Source organism: Jatropha curcas, chromosome 10 (assembly GCF_041381405.1).
Source record: "Jatropha curcas cultivar XTBG-Jc1 chromosome 10, XTBG_Jcur_1.0, whole genome shotgun sequence".
NCBI classification, from domain to species: domain Eukaryota; kingdom Viridiplantae; phylum Streptophyta; class Magnoliopsida; order Malpighiales; family Euphorbiaceae; genus Jatropha; species Jatropha curcas.
Window position 1 is genome coordinate 24,041,099 of NC_143160.1, and position 24,321 is coordinate 24,065,419.

Below are 24,321 nucleotides of genomic sequence, written 5' to 3' on the forward strand. Positions count from 1 at the left end.
TTACCCGTAATTATCCCATTCACTTTCCCATTGCTTATCTTTATCTTCATCTTCTTCATCTCCTTCATTTCCTTTATTTCTCCATCCATTTAGGCAACCTCAATTCTCTCCAAGTAAGTAGAATTACTTGCAGCTTTATGTTATTCAGTCTCTACTTGAGTGATATTATAGATAAGTTGTAAGAATTTTGATGTGTATAGGAGAAGGGAGTTCAAAGAGTGTAGAAAAGAGAAGCTAAAGAAGAGTTCAAGCTTTTTGGAGTAAAGGTTTGATATCTCTTGATTTTTTATTATTGTCTTTGCATGAGAATTTGTGTGGTGTGTTGCTATAGAGACGATATATTGCTTTATGTTGGAGAATGGTAGTGGTGAGAAAACAGGGGAGGTATTGAATTTATGTTGAAAACAGGGGAGGACTTCATCTTGATTTTGACCCCAGTTAATGACGGAATTAGGAAGTGTCATAGAAGAGTTATTTGTTCCTCTATGTGTTAGCTTTGCATGGGTTTTTGAATCACCCAAATTGGATTTGTATATTGAGAGATATGACCAAAAGAGTGCAGACTGCGCAGGCTGGAAACGCGTCGCGACCTGGCACTGCGTAGGCTGGAAGCACGTCGCGCGCTCGCGACTTTGCACTGCGCGCGCGCGACTTTCACTTCAAACTCACTGACTCTCATTTTGCTCTTCTCGCGCTCGCGACCTTGCAAGACGCGCTCGCGAAGTTGGCCTTTAGCCTGGAAGCGCTCGCGACTTGCGTTGCGCGCTCGCGTAGTTGGCATGAAAACTCACTGTCTCTCATTTGGCACACTACGCGCTCGCGACTCTCAAGTACGCGATCGCGACTTGTGCCTGATAACACACTGTCTCTTATTTTCCGCATCTCGCGGTCGCGACTTCCACAGGCGCGCTCGCGACTTGGCTTTTCCTGCATTTTTGGACTTTCTTTTTCTATGTAATTGGGTTCTTTACTCAACTTGTATGCATCCAATCATTTCAAAAAAAAAAGACAACATTAGAACATGTATCAAAACAACATCCAAGCAAGCAAATGATGTGAAATCATATGAACATTATAATTTATGAAGTGATGAACTATTACTATGATGTTGTGTTATACATTTGACATACCAACATTATGCTCCATTGAGGTTAGGTAGAAACCATGTCGATAAGGCCATGTCGCGACATAGGATAACAGATCTGCGCCTCATACAGTTTGTTACTCCGGCTACAGGCCGTTGAGTGGATATGATTATATGGGCCATAGCAGCCAAGTATACAGTATTCATCCAGTTATACAGTTTTTCTTATCACCTCGGTTTCGCTATAACCTTATGGAGCCATACAGATATCTGGACATAACATTACATAAATCATACAGATAAATGAAAGATATCATGATATGTGTGCTTATATGTGCCTTGTGTGCCTACATGATTCTTTATATACAAGTATGTGCTTTATTGTTTCCTTCCTTGTTGAGATATCCACTGAGCTTTATTTGCTCAGCGAGTTACCTGTTTAACTCGCAGGTTTTGAGACTGGTCCGTAGAGGGTCCGTTTACAACTGCTGCCGTTCATCTGTAGAAGACTCGGTCTTCAGGGTAGAAACTCATTTTGTTATTCTTTTTATGGCATGTACAGGGCATACAGTTGGGCCCAATCCATTTTGTAACTAGTATCATGTCTTGTAAAGATTATAGACAGTATTAATATAACAGCATCAGTATATTATTCCTATAAGCAATCTCAGCATGATATTATATTCATTATACATTATGATTTCAGCATGCTAGTATGTTCATATACAGGATGATGTCAGCATGACAGGACATACAGTCAACCAGTTTGTAGCGTCTCGTCTCGGTTTATTCGGGTTTACGGGTGGACCGAGAAGGGATGTTACAACAATTGAGTTTCCACTAACAATATCTAATCATCAGTTGACAACTCACTATTCTTTTCCACGTTAGTAAAATATCCACCTTGGCTGCCTTTAAGGTCTTTGCATTTTTCCTGAAGCTGATCTTTTACAATTTTTAACAGCCTAATGATTTTCGCTCTCACCATCATTATTCTAATGTGCAACTCTTAGATGCCTTGCTTTGCCTTCCAATGCAGCCAATTTGACCAGCAAGTATTGCTTCCGACGCTGCAAGTGCTTTTGTGTGTCTTAGTCAATTTGGAAGCAAATCGAGAGTTGATGGAAGTAATGTACTTTAGATATGTAAGTCTAAACTTGGTTAGTTCTATCTTCTTCAATCGACTGAACATACTCTGCCTTTGTGGCTCATGCTTATGCCACTTTTGGTCTGGAGGGTTGTGGGGTTGAAAAGCCTTAGAATTTGGTAGAGGTACAAGAAATTCACATTTGATGGTTAGTTGAAACTCTGTTTGGCAAGTGAGGCAAACCAAAGATTCTTATTTAATAGAGTTTGATCCACATCCCTCCATATAGACTTTATCCCCTAACTTTTCAGGACTTTTCTTTATCACCCTCCGATTTTGCTCTCTCTAAGAGGCAACCCATGGTCGTTGGCTTTAGCTTTTAATTGATATTTTATTTCTAGCCGAAGGGGATGATGATCCAAATGTTTTTTCTATGCGACTCCAAAACATAAGGTGGTTGAGATTATAATAATAGCCAATGATGAGAAAGGGTTGGTACTGACCATTGTTCCTTTCCCTTTGAGGGCATCATTGATGGCTTTTTGGATAACATTCTTAAAATAGACACAACTGTTAATGGATTGAGATTAAGAGTTATGTCACTTGCAGGATTTTTTCCCTGCTTGCTGCTTAGGAGGTTGGATAATATGGCTATAGAAGTCAACATCAAGCTATTCCTCCATTAATTGTCAACTTTGCATGGAATTAGGTTGTAAGTTGGAGTACCATATAAAGGAAAACTTTGTCAATAAGCTGGCAAAGACTATGAGCTTCTAGCAATCATTCCCACCAGACTCTTCATATTGAGTCACAGATTCAAAGATTTTCTCTAAAGTCAAAGAGTTATCCTCTCCTAAAAGCAAGGTGAATTCTGGAATCTAGCCAATCTAGGTAAGGGCGTATATAGACCGACCATGAGATTGGTTGGACTTCCACTCCTAGTTTTGCTAAGGCGTTTAGGTCATAGTCGCTGCTAGTTGATGGCATTGGTTTGGCTATTCTTGAAGGAATCATATTTTGGATCGTATCATAAGTGAAGACACCACCCTTGATATGTTACTCATTAATCATAGGTGGTCTGGGTGCATCCAGAAGCCGGTCAATAGGTTGAGGAATTGCAACGTTCAAAACTCCCTCAGAGAGTGAAGCATTGACATATTGGGTGGCTATAGCAAGCGATCTAGATAAGATGTTGACCCTCGCCAAAATATAGATCAGATTGAGTTTGAAGCACTGATTGTGGAGAACCTTAGGGTATGTGGTAGTCTACTGCCAGATCTTGACAACTGATAAGTTCAGACATTTGCCACATCGCTTTAAACAACTGCTTCATGTTGCGGCATGTCCATTATTGTGCCTTAGCACTATCCAACATGATCAGTCAAGACACTGAGGTCATCTGCTCAATGTACTGGCTGAACATAAAGTGTTTTTCTTTTGACATCTATCGTCAAATGCATGCAAGATAGGCCGATGACATTTTGTGTTGCGAAATTAGCTGGTGGCCTCAGGAAGAGTCTACTACTTGATCTAAATCCTTGACCTCTGGTTGATGCGATTAACTCACCGGTACTAGCTGGTGAGTTATAGGCTTAGTTCGTTAAGGTAACTCTTTGAGTCATTGATTGTAATGACCTTATCCTTACCCTTCGCGATTGGATTATCAATCGGTTTAACAACATTCCAATATCTTAACAAAGCTCAATCGGTCCCACCAAGTGTGCCAGAAAAGTTGTTTATCCTGAAATTTTTTAGGTCCATCAAGCCTGTGTCTATTAAAATACCTTTGGACGAATGTAGGGTATGTTGGCTTAACAAGCAATAAGCCTGCTAACTCAAGTAGAAAGTTGAGGGGAACATGGAAGAAATAAGAGAAATTCGGGGTTGGAATATAAATGCTATTGCAATCAAGTTGTATTTCTTGGATTTTGTGTCATTTACAATCACGTCACCCCCTATTTATAAGAGTTTGAGTAGTGCACTCCAAGAAAGAGAATATTCTAGAATTTTGACAACCTTATGTTAGCTATACAATTTTTAAATTCCTATAATATTTATAGTTCGCCCCGAATTTACAACTGTGGGTTTTTAAGCTCAAGTTACCCTTTTTGGCATATTATTCACTAATTTCTTCTTGGCCTCAACTGTATCTTTCTTTAAATGGGTTGACATAAACAATAATCATATATGTATACACATCAAGACACACCCACAAATATAAGAGATACAACATGTATATGTATACACACCCACAAATATATGTATACAATAATTGTATACGTATCGTAAAGAGCTCAATGCATCAACCTAGACATTTAGCTCATATTGTCATATTAAATCAATTCAAAGAGTGTGAGTCCTTAAACTAATTAATAGCTTTCTAAGCTCTTTATTAAAGATTGCATTCTCTCTTAGTCTTTAGACCATTTATTTTTGTCTAATTAATTTCTTGGACATTCGACTTATTTGATCAAATAACAGCGAAACAACTTTGTTTGTGAGAGATGAACTAATGAGCCGCTTATCTACATTTGCATGCCAAATTTCATTAAATGAAAAATCTTCTTTTTAGAGCTGATTCAATAAGATATATAACATATTTAATGAAAAGAAAAAAACTTCCATATACTATGCTCATATACTATATAACATATTAAAGGCAAAATAACTTTCAATAATTATAAATGACATCATATACTATGCTCACATAAAATGAAAAAAAAAAAATTTCAACCTTTGCAATTGAAAAAATGGCACCATATATCATACATGTACTCCTTTAACATAAAAAGAAAAAAAAAATACCCAATTATAATATAAATTTGATGCATTTTTGTAAGTTGAACAACTTTTACATGAACTTCATGAATTCATATATCTAAATAAATAATATTTATCAAAAATTATATTATGTCAAAATATAGTTTGTTAACCATTGATAGTTAAATTATAAATTAATTTATATGTTTCATTTTATTATATGTAATGTACTTTTTAATGGCACTACCCAGTAGGTATTGGTCTATTTTGAGTAGTGATTACCTAGTTGGTATGGATATGCTCCAAGAAAAGGTTATCCAATTGGTGGGCACTACATCGAGAGATTGGATTCCTTCTCTAAAGAGCGTAAGTGTCTTCTACTTGTTGAGGATGGAAACTCGAGTTCAAATAATGTATTTTTTATCTCCTAGTTCGAGTAATTGCTTTTTCGACTTTTGAAGTTTTATTTGCTCATGAATATGATTTTTTATCATCAAGCATTACCAAAATAATCATGATTTCTTGATATTGTAAATTTATTATTCTGAAAAGAAAACCAAAAGAATTGGTAAAAGCTTACATACAAGATGAAAGGCTAATTTTATTGTTTTAAGGATAAGGCTCAATTTGCCCCCTAAACTTGGCACAACATATAATTTGCCTAAAACTTAAGTTTTACACAATTTACACCTTGAACTTGCTCCAAAAGTATAAAATCTCAATTTTTGTTTCAAAAAATAAATTAATTGATATAAGTCAAATACGATTAAAAGGTAATTAAATATTTAATGTAAATAAAATATAATCAAACAAAAAAATAATAGATACCTTTCTAACCAAATATTTCAATATAGTCAAATCTTTTTCTAATTCTATAAATTTTTAAATGAAATACTTGTTAAATTATTTTTAAATCAAATACTATAAACCTTTATAATTATTATTATATTTTTAAATATTTTTATTTTCTAATTTTAAATTTTTTAAGTAATTTTTATTAGTTAAAACTATAAAAAAAAAATTTCTTAAAAATCTATGCATTTTATTCTTTTGGTGTAACTTCAAGGGGCAAATTGTACAAAAAATTATTTTTTGGGCGAATTGTATGTTAAGTTTAAGGAGCAAATTGAGCTCTATTCTTTGTTTTAATAAAAACATAGCATTTGTACCCCATGATAAGATGGTATAAAGCGAATATCTTTGATCGATTATAAGGACTAAATGTTTAATAAATAGATTAATTTAGAAAAATCTAAGAAAAACTTTTGGAATGGTAAATTTTTTATTAATTAAGAGCATACGCCCCTTATGGATAATCTAAGAGTTTTGATCTTCTAGCAAAAAGGATTTGCTTAAAATAATTACCAAACTGAGAATAAAAGAATGAAAAGAAGTTTATGATTTATGCACTCCTAAATATTACCTTATTATGGAGATACTTAGCAACTTGTAACAACCAAAAATTGCATGTCCAAGACTTTGTGCAATAAGGAATATGAAAATGAAAAAAGTTTATGGTTTGAACGTTGTTCTTTCTCTACAAGTTTTATTTCTGTCCCTCTCTAATTGTTTATGTGTAAGTAATTTCCTGGATTAGGTTTACAACCTCCTTTTTATAGAGGCTGAATTAAGGTTTTTTCATTATTTAGAAAGCCTTGTATAGGAAAATCTTATGTTAGGAAGGTTATATATAAGGAAGTTCTATATCTTCGGAAGATTTTAATTTAGGAAGTTTGTAATTAAGGAAAGTCTTTAAATTATAAAGTTAAGAATAGAAAATTTCCTTTGAGGGTGAAAAATAAGCAAGAGGATGTTTGTCATTAACATAAGGGTAGCTGCCCTTTTAAAGGAGGTTTGAAAGGTCGAAGGAGGTGGTTACCCTGTGTGAAGGGCATAGAGGGTGAATGCCTTCTATAAAGGGATGACTGCCTCCTTTTGGGCCCTTCAAAAGGCAACCACCTCTCTGTAGGCTCTTAAAAAGAGGTAGGTACCCTCGAACTCAATTGTAAAAATTTTTCATGCACTAATTTTTTGTTTCAAAGTGGCCAAATGTCCATTGTTAGTGATCATCGTCAAGCTTATTAAATAGAGTGTAAAACCCAATGCTAATAATACAACAGTACCCATCAAAAATTTGAGAAATACTATATCATAGTACCTTCTTCCATTTTTTTATTAGAATTCCCATTAAAATCCTATACAAGGTTGTTTTTTCTTTTTTGATTCGAGCTTAGACTTATTAAATTTGTAATCTAGCACCAAACTTTTCCTTTTACTTAATGGATCTAAGCGTTTGAGTGTGCCAACACTATTATTTAAGAATAAGTCTAGCCCACTAATTAGCTATATATTATCCTATTAAATTAAAAAATAAGCCTTATTATACAAACCATAAGATAACAATGAAGATGGAATTTCTCATTATACTGTAGAAAACACACAAATATTGATGAAAATTAAAAAGAAAATAAATACATTAAGATCTCACAATTATAAAAGAATTTTTTACTTCAAATTCATCCTTTGACTAAAAAAATAAGCTTAGCCACGCATGACTATAGAACAATCGCAGAGAAAAGTACTAAAACCTTAAAACAAATCTTGTTTTTTAAAGTAATAACGGCTCCTCTTGATACACTTATGCTTTATTTACAATAGAAATCATAATAAAAGTAGGAAAGTATCTAAAATTTAATTACAAAATAAAATATAGAGAATCCAAATATCTTCCTAATTCCCTAATTAGTAACCTATTTGCCTTAAAAGATATTTTGGAGTAAAGCTGAAGGAATCCTAGTGAGCGAATATCTTCAATTTCACATCTTGCACTGGACACACTTCCATTACCCTTGACCAAGTTTCATGACCCGTTTCCATAGGTCGGACTGGCACTAGGATCTAGATAGGCATAAGGCCATCGAGACTCGTAGTAAGCTTTAAGAGTTACTAAGCCCAAATGTAATACCCAATATATCCATAGCATTTAGAAGACCCATATATCTTATAAGCATACCTCTTATGAAGCCCAAGTCCATATCTCATAATAAAATATACAAGTACCATGATCTGCATAAGTTTCAGGGACAACATTAAAATAAATATAAATCATATATTCAGCCTCTATCTGGTTCTAAAAGTTGTCTTAAGAATATCTTGCTCTCAAATGCAAAGATCCATCCTTCTTCTTTACAAAAAGAATTGGAGCACCCTAAGGTGATTTACTTGGCCTAATGAAATCTTTATTGAGCAATTCTTGCAATTGGGTTTTGAGTTCTTTCAATTCTGCAGGTGCCATCCTACAAGGAGGCATGAACATAGGTTCTGTTCCATGAGCAACATTGACACAGAACTCGACGATCTATTTGATCAGCTTTAAGGAGCCACTTGCTTCTCCAAAATTGATTTGAGCTTATCTATTTCTTTTAGCTGATGATAGAGTGGGACCTTCTTCCTCCTCTGCTCCTGGTGCTCAACAAGGCTAGGATTTATGAATCTCTCTGTGGGTAATAATAGATAATACTTTACCAAATTTACAAATGCATAATAGATAACCTGAGTTGAGAGCACGAGCATTGTAAGAATGCCATCAATGGATCATAAGCGGTAGGAGAGGCACCCCCTTGTGCACTTCGAATTATGACACATGTCATAAAAATTATTTTAAGAAAGAAAATATTTTATGAAAAATGTTTCATCAAATGATTATGATTTCGCCTAAACGGGAGTGGGCTCCCAAGATGCACAAGTCATAAGACCATGGGATTAATATCATCGATAATTGAAGCATGCTTGGGAGAGCGTGATCCTATTAGGGTGATTCCACTAACTAACAACCACTTAGTATGGATCGTGATTGATATTGTTTGTGGGTTCTATGATTGACATTGTATAAATGGCGAATGCTCAATTAGAAGAGTCTAGGGACATTTCACATGATCACTTGGGTTTATTGTTATGTATTATTATTCATTAAGTTTTATACTCACTCCCATTGTATCTAAATTTTTCAAGAAGAAGTCCTTTCTCCTCTTTTTTTATGAATAACTCTATTTCCCTCCATCAATAGAGTCTTAATGTAACTCTTAATTGCTTTTGAACTTCCTTTTTGTGTTAATGTTGGTTCAATTCCATGTTGTCCATTATACCTGTCACATGCTTGCACAATAGAATTAACAGAGTTAGTAGTCAACAAATCTAACTTCCTTACCATATTGTCCACTTTGGCATTGAGTGTGCTAATGACATTAATCTCATAAACTCCTACAAACTTCTTCCTTCGAGAGCTGTTTTGATAATGGTTGTTGCTTGCCATCTCTTCTATCAAATCATATGCCTCATCAACTTCCTTTCTTTCAAAAGATCTACCAGCAGCCGCATCTAAAGTAATGTTTGTATTAAGAGATAATGCATTATAAAAAGTTTGTACCTGTAACTACTTGGGTAAACTATGATGTGGGCACTTCCTCAATAGGTCCTTGAATCTCTTCCAAGCTTCATACAAACTCTCTTAATCCTGGTGTGGCAAAAGTCATTATCTCATTACGAAGCTTTGTGGTCTTTGAAGATGGAAAGAATTTCGCCAAGAATTTCTGGGCTAGTTCCTCCCATGTAGTAAAACTTCCAGTAGAGCATGATTGTAACCAAGGCGTGCTTTATCCCTTAGAGTGAAAGGGAATAGTATCAATTTTATAGCATCCTCAGAAACTCCGTTTTACTTGAATGTATCACAAATCTCCAAGAAATTTGTGATATGGGCATTAGGATCTTCACTGGGCAGACCTCCATATTGAATTGAGGTGGAAAGCATTTGAATAATTGCAGATTTGATCTCAAAATTGTTAGCTTCCAGCCTAGGCCAAGTGATACTTGAGGTGGCTCCATTCAGAGAAGGAGTTGTGTAGTCTCGCAAGGTGCAGATAGGAGGTTGAGGTCTTCTATTGTTATGATTGGGCCGCGGTGGCATAATCTGATGCTCTCCTGGTAGAGGTTCGTTCCCTATGTCTAAATCATCAGCCATATTTGCTTGTTGCTCTTGTTCTCTCCTTTGTACTCTCCTAGCAGCGTTGTTTCTACGACAAGTCTTTTCAATTTTTGGATCAAAGACTAAGGGTTTAGTTCTATCGGATCTTCTTTGCATAAACACCTGAAACACTCTTCTAGAAAAAGCAAAAGTGAAAATAAAAATAAATGTCCAAATTAATAATAGGGTAATTAGTATTGATATTGGTAATGCCAATTCCCAGCAACGACGCTAAAAATTTGACAGGCTCTTTCGCAAGTGCACGAAATCGCGACAAGTAATAAAGAATGAGTAGAGTATCATCCCACAAGGATTGTATACCAAATACTAAAATTGTATTAACTTACTATTATTTAGACGACAATAAGGAGAATTATTTTAAGAAATTAAATTTAAATAAGTAAAAGAAAATAAAAAGAAATCAAGCAAGACAATTTGATGAACGAAATCAAGGATTAGAAGCCACTAGGGATTTTAATTTCACTTAATTCTATCTAATTTATTTTATTCGTCTAATAATCAATTTTAATTGTTCAAGTAGGTGAAACAACCCTAAAATCACTAACAAGCTATCCCGATGTATTGTTAGCTATTTTAACCCGGTATAATTACCTATCTTCCAATAGTGCAATCAAACAAGAATTAAATAATTAAGTTTTATGGTTTGTTTATGAATTCATAACCTAAGGTTGTTAACTTATGAACACCCTCCATGAGTCAAACCATATAGCTTCCGCATCAAGTTATTATTCTCATGTAATTTATTATCTTTTGCATATCAAAAACCTTTCTCCTGATAGTGATTAATGAAATAAATCAATCCAGGGGAAAAACTCTGCCTGGAAGCATTAAGCTCTATAATAAATTATACTTTGAACAAAGAAAAGCAAATATAATATTATAAACTGAAATCGAAATTAAGCTACATCAAATCCTTAGTATGAGAGTTTAGTTCGACATAGTAATTAAATAAAACTCAATTAAACTTGTAAATAATCTCATAAAGAATAATAAACAAAAGGAGAGTTTAGAAATAAAAACTAGTCGACGATAAGCTTGAACGGCTTCCCTGAATCTCGACACCAATCTTCAGCACTAGAAATCTTGAAGAGAGAAAACTATGTAGAAGTTAATAGAACAAGAGATGGAATATCAAAAAATCACCCCGATCATGGCTAGTCTCTCTCTTTATATAGACTTTCTGAAATATCTTCGTGTTCATTTAGAAAAGTGGATCTCCATTAAGTAAGAAATCTTTTTGAGATAGAAAACTGTTTAGGCTTTGTATTTCTTCACAATTATGACTCTTCCAGCGTCTAAATGGATTTAAACTTGATTGACACGTTAGAAAAGAATCTCATGCAGGTCCATACAAGCGGCACGAGCTAGAACTGATGTTCTCAGCCCCAAGGCAAAATCTGGTCTTTAGCATGGGCGTGCTGTCTGGCACGGTCTAGGCGTGCTAGGCTCTGAGTCCCTAAGGTGGCTGCACCATGAGCCGTGCTTGGATGAGCACGTTCAGAGATCGAAAGCTACTTGCGGCATGGGTGTGCTCTCTAGCACGGCTTGGGCATGCTAGGGCTTGGGGACTTCAAGGTAGTTGCAGCATGGGCCATGTTCGGATGAGCACGTTCAGAGATCGAAAGCTACTTGCGGCACGGGCATGCTCTCTAGCACGGCTTGGGCATGCTAGAGCCTAGGGACTTCTAGGTAGTTGCAGCATAGGCCGTGTTGGAGTGAGCATGCTCAAAGATTGACAGCCTCTTGTAGCACAGGCGTGCTTTCCGGCACGGTTTGGGCGTGCTAACTTCTAAACCTAGGAATACTCTTTTCTGTATTTTTGGCTGGTTTCTATAGAAATGCTGCAAAATTTCCTAAGATCAAGTGAAATGTGAGAAAGCTTTAAACAAAAACATAAATAAAACTAAATAAAAACTAATTAAAGTAATTAAAAATACTAAAATTCCTTATAAAAAAAACTATATTAAAACTACTATAAAAATAACATCTATCAATAACCAACAACAAAGCACATGCAATCACCTGAGCGTCCAATTCAACGAGAAAAGTTGGTGAGCTATCATTCCATACAAAAGGCCATGATAGGGGAGCCACCTGTTAAGGAGTTTCATGGTAAATAATTAATAATTGCAACTCCAAGGGCTGATCCTACTACCAATAAGAAAAAGGTTTAGCTTATAGCCACACAAAAAGAATGTGTCACTTACAAAAGCATTATAATGTATATAAAGTGATAAAGGTCGATATAACAGCTAAATTATATAGAGTACGAAAATATTACCATTTGTACAGAATGAATCTCATTCTATGGCTTTTACACGGGTAGCTGTAGTTGGAGTATTTTGTTGAACCATCACAAAAAATCTCACCCGGGACGGTAAAGACAGAAGGCAACATGGGAACCTAGAAAAAGAAGACAAGTAAATTTTGACAGTCTCCTATATATATTGAGTGTCTTGTAATAGGCTAGTAGATTCCTCCCATCATAGAAGCCTCAAATAATATACAATTTTAATTCTTACCTTGACCTACTCTTGCAAAGGGATTAATCTTAGTATTGATAGAGGGTCTTATAGTTGATTGGTCATGCTAGAGAACCATTAAAGGAGTCGGGGAAGGTATTTGGAGCATTAAGTACATAAACGGAATTATTGTCACCAAAAGTAAGCATGGGGAGGTATTTTCATTAGAAGTATAGGTTGCGAGTCCTTTAAATTTAAAATTGAGCTTAAAGATCCTATTCGCATGGAGAATGGCGAGTAAGCCAATCTCGTGTGCAGGGGTAATTGTTGTACTAATTATGATGTTTTTATGCGCTTTAATTAATTGGTGCATTCAAATTCTTGTATTAGAAGTTAGTAGTGCATCATTTCTCTCAGTTGGTATACTTACTACCTGACATACTTGATGCCCTAGTTCCAAGTTGTTTGTCAAGCAATTTTTTTTTTTTTTTTTTTACTACCAATAATTACTATTCTAGTATTTTAAGACCTAAAACAAATATGTCAAACATTATGCTTGGGGATTCATGTCGATGATCGAAGTAATGGTTATTGTGGTAATTCTGGATCTACTCTTCATATTTTCTCTTGCTTTATGCTGTGGTCATGAATTTATCAATTTGATTTGGGAAGCTGGATATATTCATTTGAACCTAATTTCCAAGATGAGAGTTGCCCATCATTTTTATTGGTCAATTCTTTTTTGAAATATACTCAATTTACCCCCGAGTTTGCATATTATATTCAATGTATTCAACTCTTTTTTTTTTATCTTTTAACTCTTTTCACTTTATGTTTTCCCTTTGTCTGTCCAGTAACACACAACAATGAAGATATTAATGGTCGTGAAGCGAGTTAATGATTTTACTGTTTGAGTAAAATCAAACTCGGTAATGTAAATCACCAAAATCATCTTCATCAACTCCAATGCTCACAGTCGTATTAGATATTTGATTTCTTTATATATATATAATTTATTTTCCTTGGCTTAGGCCATTGGTGAGGGTTACACGCTTCTACAAAAGCGCTTCTAGAATTGACTTTTGCACCTTCAATAAAACTATTAGTCAACTCTCTTTTAGTGTTGACACTTGTTGAGTTACAGATTTATGGGTTGGATGCTAATAATGAATAACACTGATCAGAAGCGAAATGATAGGCCGGAGTATCAGGGAGGAGGAGTACCTGGAGACACTCTAATGTTTAAGTTAGCCAAGATTAAGAAGAATTATGGAAATAATTAGAGTTCATCATTATAACTCAGATGTCGGACAAGGTCCGTCATATCTAGAGCACTCTTTTAGGCTGCTGATTAAGAATATTAGGCTCCATTTAATTCCAGAAAATAAATTACCTTCAAAAAATATTTTTCTTGAAAAATATTTTCCAAATGTTTGGTTGCAATATTGAAAATTAGTGAAAAATATTTAAAATACTACTAATAATAATAATATAAATTTCTTATTTTAAAAATTTTATTATGAAATATAAGAACAATGCAAAAAATATGGTAAATTATGAAAGTCACTGGTGCCCGAACCTGGTGGTTGGTGGGGAACGATGAGTTTAATAAATTAAAAAAAATATAAATTTATAAGGTTATAATAAGTTTGCCAAAATCTGAAAAATGTTTTGCGTCTTCGAAAATAGAAAGTCATTTTCCATTGACTAGAAAAATATTTTCCATTGACTCATTTTCTTGAACGCCTCCAAACAATGAAAAATTGTAAAAAATATTTTTCTGTAAATTATTTTATGAACTAAAATTCAACTTAAAAAAGAAATAAGTTGAAAATTTAATGGAGTTTCCTACTTACATGATGCATTGTGGATTCCAAAGAATGGAATAGGCATGGAAATCAGCAGTTGGGTCAAACCACAAATAAAATTATTGCTCTTTGTTTCCTTTGCCTTTGCTAAAACCATCGGTGCGAAGAATGTAAGGATCTTCACTCAAATCTTCCAAGAACTCAAACTCTATCTCACCCAAAGTAGACCCTCTGAGGATAACTGCAAATTCACATATACTATTAGTCAAAAGGAAAATATATTTCAAATTATTGCAAAAACAAAATAAGCTTTAATTCATATGTAAAAGAGTACTAAGAGAACGTTACATAATAGGCAGCAATTGTGCCGATGGAATTGCCAGGGACAAGGTTAAGATCAAAAAGCTGAAATCCATAACCGGAGGTCTCGTCAAGGTTAAGATCAAAAAGCCGAAATTATATTTATTTGTTTATCTATCAGTAAATCAAGTTATTCTAAGAGACAATATAAGGCATTTCATCAAACACATTATGTGCTTCAATCATACCATCAAATGGTAATGTAATATACTTTTTATATTGTCTGCAAATTTCCACCTTGCAATTCTTAGGGCGCCAATGACCTCGTTGTTTCCACAATATATGCCTCTCCTCACGTCACTTTTCTTGGATTTATAAATCTTGCATTACCTTATAAATTATAACGCACACTACAACTCTATAAATATAATATTATTAGCAGAAAATAAAAGAAAAATAAGTTACCCTGCACTACAACTCTTTCTCCATCTTAAAAGAAAAAAGAAGTTAACCCGTTCTACAACTCCATAAATCTAATATTATTTTGAGAAGATAAAAGAAAAGGAAGTTAGCCCGCACTACAACTCTTATGGAGGCTTTTGTATAACTCTTCCAACGCATGAATGCCACTGGTATCAATATCAGTAACGGCTGCAACTTTAAAAAAAAATAAATAAATAAAACTTGGACAAAAAATTATGAAAAGGCAAAAAAAAAAATAAAAAATAAAAAATAAAAAATAAAAAATTCTGTGTTACAAATATAAGTACCTGCCAGAAGCGTTTGAAGCAGCTCTCTATTCTTTAAACTTAAAAAAATCAACTTCTTTTCTGCAATTTTTCAGGCACATTTGAGATTTGAAAATGAAGTTTTAAGATTCTCTCAAGTTCCTAACCTGATGTACCATGTTCCTTCAATCTCATCCATTTATTTGAAAATGAATGGTTAAAATTTTGAATTTGCAATAAAATTAAAGAATATACTGCATAAAATAATTGAAATTGAATGCATATTACTGTCACCTTAACAATCCTTCATTGACTAACAATTGAACAACATTTAAGCTGCTTTGGAAGTTCAATCTCAGTATCATCCCCGCAAAGCAATTTACATCAAGGTTGCATCTCTGGGCTCCTGCTTCGGCGTCGATCCCTTGCACCATTTCTGCGTCAAACAGAGGAAAAAACTGAATTGTCATATCCCTACTTTTTAACAGTATAGAATTAATGTTTGTAACCTTTTGATAAATTTCTAGTCAATAATGACACATAATAATAATAGCAAACACAGCCATGTAAACCTCACCATTGACATAAGGCAGCTCCTCACGACCACGGTACGGAGGCGACCTGCTATAACTGCGCCCACGGGTGAAACGCTGCGGGGTTTGGGGGATCGTCCACGGGGGCTGTAGCTCCTGTGCCATATAAAACCAAAGAAGGATTAAATTTGACAGCAACAGAAAATAAAATATATAAACTGTAATACATGAGATAAGCATCAAGACTTCACCTCCGAACAAAATATATAAAATGAATAACAGAATCCTGATAAATAAAAGAAAGATTAATTAGATACAGTCACATTAATATTTTAATTTCAGTCTACAAACATGCAAATTGTTGGCAACTAAAAGTTTGACCTTACAAAAAGAATCTCTTTTGTTCGGTGAAAGAATACTTAAAGAATTCGCCGTTTTTTCCAATTTCATTCCTGAAAACTACTCATTTAGGACCTAGTTTCCAGGTCAGAATAGAATGTTACGCACTTGCATCATTTTGAAAATGTAGATAAATGAGTTCCTCTTCATAAGCAAAAGTTCTCTCGAAATGCAAGCTTTCAACAGTTCTTTCTTGCTGATACCATACTTCTCAGTTGTTAGAGCAGCAGGATGTTCTTTGGACTTGTCAAATGGTATAGCAAACTCGTCACGTAGTTTTCGCCCAATATGAAATGATTGAAATGCTTCAGAAAATGCCTTCACAGAAACATAGCTATAAGACTTATCTCTAAGTGCCCAGTACTGCTCTTGATCTTTTCTTGAAGCTACCTGTTGCATCCAAACAAAGAAAGTGCATAGACAAACCCAACACAACACATTCCAGGGATATATTATAATTTTCAGAATGTTTACTTCTTGTAAGAAATCAGCAACTCCTTTCCATTCAGGACATCTGAAGCCCATGTACTCAAAGAATTCAAGCAAATTTTCACGCGGACCTTGATACACAATGTGTCCATCGGACAGAAGAATTATGTCATCAAAAAGATCGTAAGTTGCTGGTGCTAGTTGGAGAAGAGAGATAAGGGCATTTCCATTGAGAATGTGATAGATTTTCTTAGTGAGTTCACAATCTGAAAAGTTCTAGCTGCGCCCACGGGTGAAACGCTGCGGCGCTTGGAGGATGGTCCACGGGGGCTGTAGCTCCTGTGCCATATAAAACCAAAGAAGGATTAAATTTGACAGCAACAGAAAACAAAATACATAAACTTTAATACATGAGATAAGCAGCAAGACTTCACCTTCGAACAAAATATATAAAATGAATAACAGAATCCTGATAAATGCTTACTGATCTCCCGCAATTGTGTTTTGAAACCCTAGATTCAATCATGACGCATCTCCTTAGAATGATTAAGGGATGTTAACCGAAATAAAAATTAAACGAAATTATTAATCACTGCTTAATCAAAATAAAAATTGAAATTTTAATTTTTAATTTTATTATACTTAATCAAACGATATAGTTTTGAGAATCGGTTCTTTTGATTAATTCAGTTAAATTAGTTTTTAACCAAACTTTTAAACTATCAATGAAATTTTTAATTTTTTTTTTTAACCGAACATTTATTCACCAAACTAAATTTACCGAATTAATCAAATTAATTGAATTGACCGAACCGAATGCTCACCCCAAAATGTGCCTCTGATTAGAGAGTCAAGTTTTTTAGCATTGAGATCGACAGCCTCGCTTGCTTTGTTGCTTCGCGTTTGAAGAACACAAATAAAGAGGTATCGAAATGTTTATTTATTTACTTTTTAATACTTTTGGTTTAATTATTAAATGCAGTGCTGGAGATTGGTAGAATGGTGAAGATGAAGGAGCAAGTAGTGTCTAGGACTCTGCATCACCTTGACGTTTAAAGCGATTGAGGCTCAAAAGAAGAAATTGTAGAATTTTTGGATTTTGCATTATTATTTTTTTATGAGTTTCGAATTATCATTATTTTTTTTTTTCACATTGAGAAAGGGTATTCGAACTTAAATATATTATCAGATCGTAATGCACTTACTACTAAACTATGCGTTGGTTTGCTCTTTTTCTTTATTTTTGATCGTTGTGGAAATCACGCAGTTATTCTAATCGAAACAAGGGCTAAATTGGCTTGCCATTAAGTTTATTGGTCAAAAGTTTAATTTTGAGTTGACTGAATTTTGGGTTTTTTGTATTATTTTTTTTTTTTCCATTCTTTTTGATTGCCGTAAATTCACGCAGTTACTTTTAAGAGAAACAATGGCTAAATTGGCATTGTGATTAAGTTCTTTTGTTTTATTGGTCAAAAAGGTTAATTTTGGATTAATTGAATTTTGGGTTTTGCATTATTATTGTTTTTCTTTATCTTTAACCGCGTTTATGAAAGGAACATAGTTATTCTAATTGATACAAGTGCTAAATTAGCAATGTTATTAAGATTTGAAATCTATGTGTGGAGCACACGCGGTCAAAAGCAAAATAATTTTAACTTTTTCAGTTCATATGTAACAACGGTCATTGCAAAAGAGTTTTTTTAGTTCATATGTAACAATCATTGCAAAAGAGACTAAGACGTTGTAACCTGAAATCCTCAATTTTCTATCCAAATCACTATCCCTGCAAAACCAAATTGTTAATCAATTATGTTGTAATATTCCAAACCATTTCATTCTTTTTTTCTCCAAAATAGCTTATTTGAATAAACATGAGGTGAGTGGGGAAGGAGAGAGGAGATGGAAAAGTCTCTTCTCAAACATCAGTCTCTTTTTTCTAAACAAACCATATAATACTCACTGCTCTATACTTTCACCCGCGTTGACTAATATACTGTATGGGCTTTTTTTATCCTTCTTTATTAAGTGATGGGTTTTATGTTTATTGGCGAAAAAGTTTAATTTTGAGTTAATTGACATTGAGCATATTCCGTTGTCTTTTCTAACATAATTTGGTGGCTTTGGTATTGGCGCAAGGCCACTTAGTTTGATTTAATGCTAAATGGTAACCAATATGTTGAAATTGAAAGAAGAGTCCTAGGCAAATCCCATTTATTCTTCTTCATGACCTCTCATTGGCTTGGAATTGGAAATGTATACTATAGCCTGGCACAAATGTGGCAGTGCTGGGGAAAGGAGGTTGTCTCCAATTAATATTTATTTGATGTTATTTGGGCTTCTGTAGTTAACTGTGGGCTTTAAGCCTCCACATTGCCACGAAAATAATTTTAAAATCACATTCATTGGAAAATAAAATAAGTTGTCTTCATTGCCAATGTCAACTTAATGCGTGCGCTACATTACTTTTTCCAGCTGGCCGCAAAATGACTTCTTAGAAAATAATTATTTATGCTTGATTTATATTTTGGGAAGAAGAAAAGGAAAATAACTCTTTATGTATTTTGAATTTGGTCATTTATCCAATTTGTCCAGATTTCAATTTTATAATTGTAAATTTACTCTATTAGTTTGCATTTGTCAAATTGCATATAATTTCACAAGATCAACATGCGTTCAATAGTTTTTCTATTCTCAACAGATAAGACATAACTTAGAGAAGTTGATTTGAGCGTTCCAACACAACAGATTAGAAGAAAGTATATATGGAGAGATTTTCAATTTCAATTCGGTTCAAAATAAAAATCACAAATGGATTTTATCTTTATGAATCTGCAAGACTAGCTAAAATCTTCTACCCGAGTTCTTTTCACTCCAAGACACCAATGTGAAGCCTTCAGACTCTACTCACATAGAGTGTTCCCTCATACTTATATCTAGCTGTGAACTTCTATAGTTTCTTGAGGTGGTTAAGAATGATCGTCGAGAACATGATGTTATATTTTCTTGCTCTCTAGATTGTATTTTCTTCAATTTGGATTTGCGGTTGAATGAAAGCTTCATTTATGTTTTAGCAGTTTAAAAGTTGAAATTGTTTTAACCATGGATTTTAGCAAAATCAAAAAAAAAAAAAAAAATCTAATTTCTTTCTTCTGGTGTTGATCGTGTGTAAAGCATGTAGGTGATTCAAATGAAAATATTGGCAATTTCACAATTTTTTACAAACTAATGGAGCAAATTGATTATAGAGTTAAAATTTGGACAAATTAATTATGTGAGCCAAATTTGAAAGGCAAAATGAACTATTTTTTAAAATAAAAATATGTTTCTTAATTATGTCCGATCAATAAGGACATACATAACCCGTTATAATTCGACCTAACATGAGTGGTCCAATCCAACCCAACTCAACCTGGCGGATTTGACGAAATAATGGATTGGGTTGAGAGGGCATCTTTACAATTCACGGGTTGGGTGAAGTCACGAGTTCACTAGATAAGCCGCAGATCGGACCCAACTGATACATAAATTATAAATTATTTAGTTGATTTGATTTGATTTGCAATTTTGAAAATAAATACTAAATTATTTACAAATTTAGTACATATTACCTTTGTTTTTGGAGTATATTGTAGTTAAAATTAAACAAATGATATAATTATGTTAGTAAGTATTTTTAATTTTTACAATTCACGGGTTGGGTTGAGTCACGAGTTCACTAGATAAGCAGCAGATCGGACCCAACTGATACATAAATTATAAATTATTTAGTTGATTTGATTTGATTTGCAATTTTGAAAATAAATACTAAATTATTTACAAATTTATTACATATTACCTTTGTTTTTGGAGTATATTGTAGTTAAAATTAAACAAATGATATAATTATGTTAGTAAGTATTTTTAATTTTACTAGTCCTCTTTTTTATTAGGAAATTTAATTTTTCATTTTTTTATTATGATTATGATGATAATAATAATGAAAATGTTAAGAAATTTAATTTTAATATTATCATTGAAATATATTTGTATGTTGTAAAAATTATTGTATAATTAAGATTTTAAGTATATTTAATTTTTTTACTAATTTTCTTAAAGAGTTGTATTTTATTTAAAAATAATAATATTATTATCATTTATTTGACCCGCAGATTTACGTTGAATTTGTACCCAATCCAATCCGTCAAGTACTTTAAATCATTCAACCCGACATGTGTGCAGCGCTACAAATCAATATAAGAGTTTGTCTGCTTTTAAAAAGTAATTCAAAAGTTTCTAATTTTTAGTTCTATTTACTGCAGGGTCTTTTTGTTCAAAAGTGCAATTTATTGTCAAATAAAAAGGACTAAAATACCCTTCCAAATTAATTTTTAAAGCTTCATTTTAATCCTTTTACATAACACTTAAAACGAAGAAAATTGCATTTTTTAGACAGAAAGACCATATAATTTACAAAATTAAAATTTAAAGACTTTTGGAGCTAGTTTTTGGGAAATAGTGTGACTTATATATTAATTTGAATATTGTGTCATTTTCTTTTTCAAAAAGAAAACGTGTTTGTGCCAATTCTCATTATTAAATTTGTTGGATGTGGCAGAGACCAGTGTTTCCTAAGTTCTCAACTGAAAACAGCACAGTTAAGAGAGTGCTCCTCACGTACTTCATTCTTCGCATCACCATACACTATCTCCCCTTATTATTATTTTTATTTATTTATTTATACAACACTTTGAGAGAAAGAAAATATACCAATCGTATTGCTACTCTAAACGGAGAAGATGAAGCTGCTCTGTTTCTGTATATTCTTCTTCCTCTTTCAACTGATATTTATATCAGCTACAGTTCTATTGAAACCCGTTGCTGCAATTTTACCAAAGTCTCATACTTCGCCAAAGAATTTACCGTCAGTAGATCTTTTGTCTTCCACCCATTATCTTAAAACATGCCCACAAGCTGAAGGAATCATCCATGACAAGGTGAAAGGATGGTTTCAGAGGGATTATACATTGGCTGCTAGCCTCATTCGCTTACACTTCCATGATTGTGCTGTTAGAGTAAGTACTAATTTGATTACCCAAATGCTTTGATATGTTTTGAATTTTAATTACTCGATATGCACTTTACTTTATGTTAGTACTTAAGTATGTATATGCTAGTTTTCGTACACCATACTAAATTTTATAAATATGTCATTTATAGTCAAAATTAAGAAATGAAGGTGAAATCAAATTCACTTGTCATCTGAACTAACTTTTGAGTTTGATTTGTCTTTTCTGATTCAACATTGGATAATAATTCAGTTACATTTTCTTTTCTCAAAAGCTTAGGAAATAGAAAAGTTCAATAACTTTTAGCAAACCACAATTTGCAATAACATTGCTTGACAGGGATGTGATGCTTCAATTTTGTTGAACCACAAAGGAAGCGAAAGGAGGGCTTTGGGGAGCAAGACACTAAGAGGTTTCCAAGTAATAGATGATATTAAAGCAGAAATAGAGAAACGATGTCCAAAAACTGTCTCGTGTGCAGACATTCTTACTGCTGCTGCTAGAGATGCAACTGTTCTACTTGGAGGTCCATTTTGGGAAGTCCCATTTGGTCGTAAAGACGGAAAAATTTCCTTCGCCAGAGAAGCTGATATGGTTCCTCAGGGCCATGAAAATGTTACTTCTTTGATTGATTTTTTCCAAGAAACAGGCTTGACAATACTTGACTTGGTGGTCCTTTCAGGTTCACACACAATAGGCAGGACCACTTGTCATTCAATCCTGCAGAGGCTGGCTAAGTTTGATCCAACACTTGACAGGAAATATTTAAGAAACTTGACAAGAACATGTAAATGGAGCTCGGACTATGTCAACCTTGATGTCTCAACTCCAAAAATTTTTGATATAGAGTATTACAAGAATCTTGGAAAGAAAATGGGCTTGTTATCAACTGATCAAGCACTCTACTTGGATCCAAGAACTGCACCTTTTGTTTCTGCATTGCAAACTCAGCCTGACCTCTTCTTTAACCAATTTTCTGTGTCTATGGTGAATCTTGGAAACGTTCAAATCCCAACTCCTTTAAATCAGAAAGAGATTAGAATGACTTGCAATTATGTCAATCCTTGAAGGATAGCATACTGTCCATAGCTTCTTTTTTTTTTTTGGCTTGTCAGAAGCTACGTTTCGATTATGTCAATTCTTGTTTTTGTCTGTTCTTTTAATTGTTTTTATAGTCCCTTAATTTGGAATTTGTTTGCAACTAATCCCTTAATGGAAATTGTATGGTGGAGCCGAGATTGTAGGCTAGGTGGACCAAAAAAAAAAAAATCAAAAAAATCAGGGGGACAAAATTAAAAAAAAAAATTTAGGGATAAAGTTAAAAAAAAATTACTATTTATGAGTAATTTCTTTTTTTAAAATTGAATTAAGAGCCATGGGCCACCCTTGACCCCTCCTTCCGCATCCGGCCTTTCGTAGACACAACAGTTTGAAGGACGATTAATATTGTTTGTATCAAGAGACCAGAAATTATTTATTAGACTATGTCTATCATGTAAGCAATTGTCTCACTCAATAATTTAATGCCATATCACTTAAAAATTTCATTAAATCATTAATTAATTACTTGAGGCAATTTTTTTTTTTTAATTCTGAAGGCAATTTATTAGTATTAGGTTATATTCTCTTCCTTCAAAAGTAATTTTATTGTTACCATTTTCTCTCTCTAACTAAACCGGCATGATTATTTTAAGATTCTTTCTTACCATCCACTTAATTTTTTTATTTATATCCATTTTTGTCTTTCAATAGAGAAAACCAAGATTATCATGCTTAAAAAAGAGATGATGTGGCATTAAATTATTGGGTGAGTCTGTTGGTAACATGTGGAATATAGTGTATCTAAGAATTTCTCTCAAGAAACAAAGTGCATGGATAGGGAAAAAAAAGTAAAGTACTTTCAAGTATGAGCTGAATATTATTACTTTAATCATGTAGTACCTTCAACTTTTATTTTGACCTGTCAAATACTTCAATTTATAAAACTACACCTATTAAACACTTCAATTTTTAGAATTATTTTGTTGAACAGTTCAACTTACAAAATTATATTAACTAAACACTCATTAAAAATTTAAAATTTATGAAAATTATTGTTCTAGAAGTCATGTTAGCTACAGATTAAGTCAATGTTATATAGATAAAAACCAAAAACCCTAAAAATTATTGATATAGTATCAAAAGATGTGTAATATTGTCAAAATTGTCAAAATTTATAAGCTTAAGTGCATCATACGTCATTCATAAAGTTTAGGATCCTATAAGATTAAAATTACAAAGTTCATAAATGAATTTATATGTTCGGTCTCAAGGATACAAACTATGGTAAGTAGGGAAAAACAAAAAAAAAAAAATTTAATAACAATGTAAGATTTAAAAATAAGGAAAAAAATAGGAAAGAACTTTTAAAATATAGAATACAAATTACAGAACACAATTATATTTACAAAACTCTATACCTTTTAAATAGAAAAGTATTGTTAAATGATACAATTGTGCATGACATAATTTATACATGGTATGATCCAACTACAAAGTCCATAATGTCCTCAACAGATTAATTGTTTTGTTTAATGAAAAAAGAAGGGCCTGAACTAGAAAGTCTATAATTTCATTAGAAGGACCTGAACTATATGGGTAATCAC

General features: G+C 33.2%; 1 protein-coding gene, 1 long non-coding RNA gene and 1 other non-coding gene across 3 annotated transcripts; 2 read left to right on the top strand and 1 right to left on the bottom strand.

The window, feature by feature from the left end:
* Positions 1 to 9,373: 9,373 nt before the first annotated feature.
* LOC149493302 (small nucleolar RNA R71) lies at positions 9,374 to 9,481 on the top strand. The gene has a single exon (XR_016318611.1). It is a non-coding gene; the product is annotated as a small nucleolar RNA R71 (small nucleolar RNA).
* A 4,676-nt stretch (positions 9,482 to 14,157) lies between these two features.
* LOC149493303 (uncharacterized) lies at positions 14,158 to 15,175 on the bottom strand. The gene is made up of 3 exons (XR_016318550.1): positions 14,791 to 15,175; positions 14,591 to 14,647; positions 14,158 to 14,483 (listed from the first exon to the last, which is right to left on the bottom strand). It is a non-coding gene; the product is annotated as an uncharacterized LOC149493303 (long non-coding RNA).
* A 6,083-nt stretch (positions 15,176 to 21,258) lies between these two features.
* Positions 21,259 to 22,839, top strand: LOC105643928 (peroxidase 7). Its single transcript, XM_012229171.4, has 2 exons — positions 21,259 to 21,682; positions 22,016 to 22,839. The coding sequence occupies exons 1-2, from the start codon at positions 21,407 to 21,409 to the stop codon at positions 22,742 to 22,744; spliced, it is 1,005 nt and encodes a 334-aa protein (XP_012084561.1). The 5' UTR covers positions 21,259 to 21,406; the 3' UTR covers positions 22,745 to 22,839.
* Positions 22,840 to 24,321: the final 1,482 nt, after the last annotated feature.

Bases quoted from the DNA above. Each gene is read 5' to 3' on its own strand.
- LOC105643928 (XM_012229171.4), top strand. From the start codon at position 21,407: ATGAAGCTGCTCTGTTTCTGTATATTCTTCTTCCTCTTTCAACTGATA. The intron at 21,683-22,015 runs GTAAGTACTAAT...ATTGCTTGACAG, and splicing joins TCCATGATTGTGCTGTTAGA to GGATGTGATGCTTCAATTTT.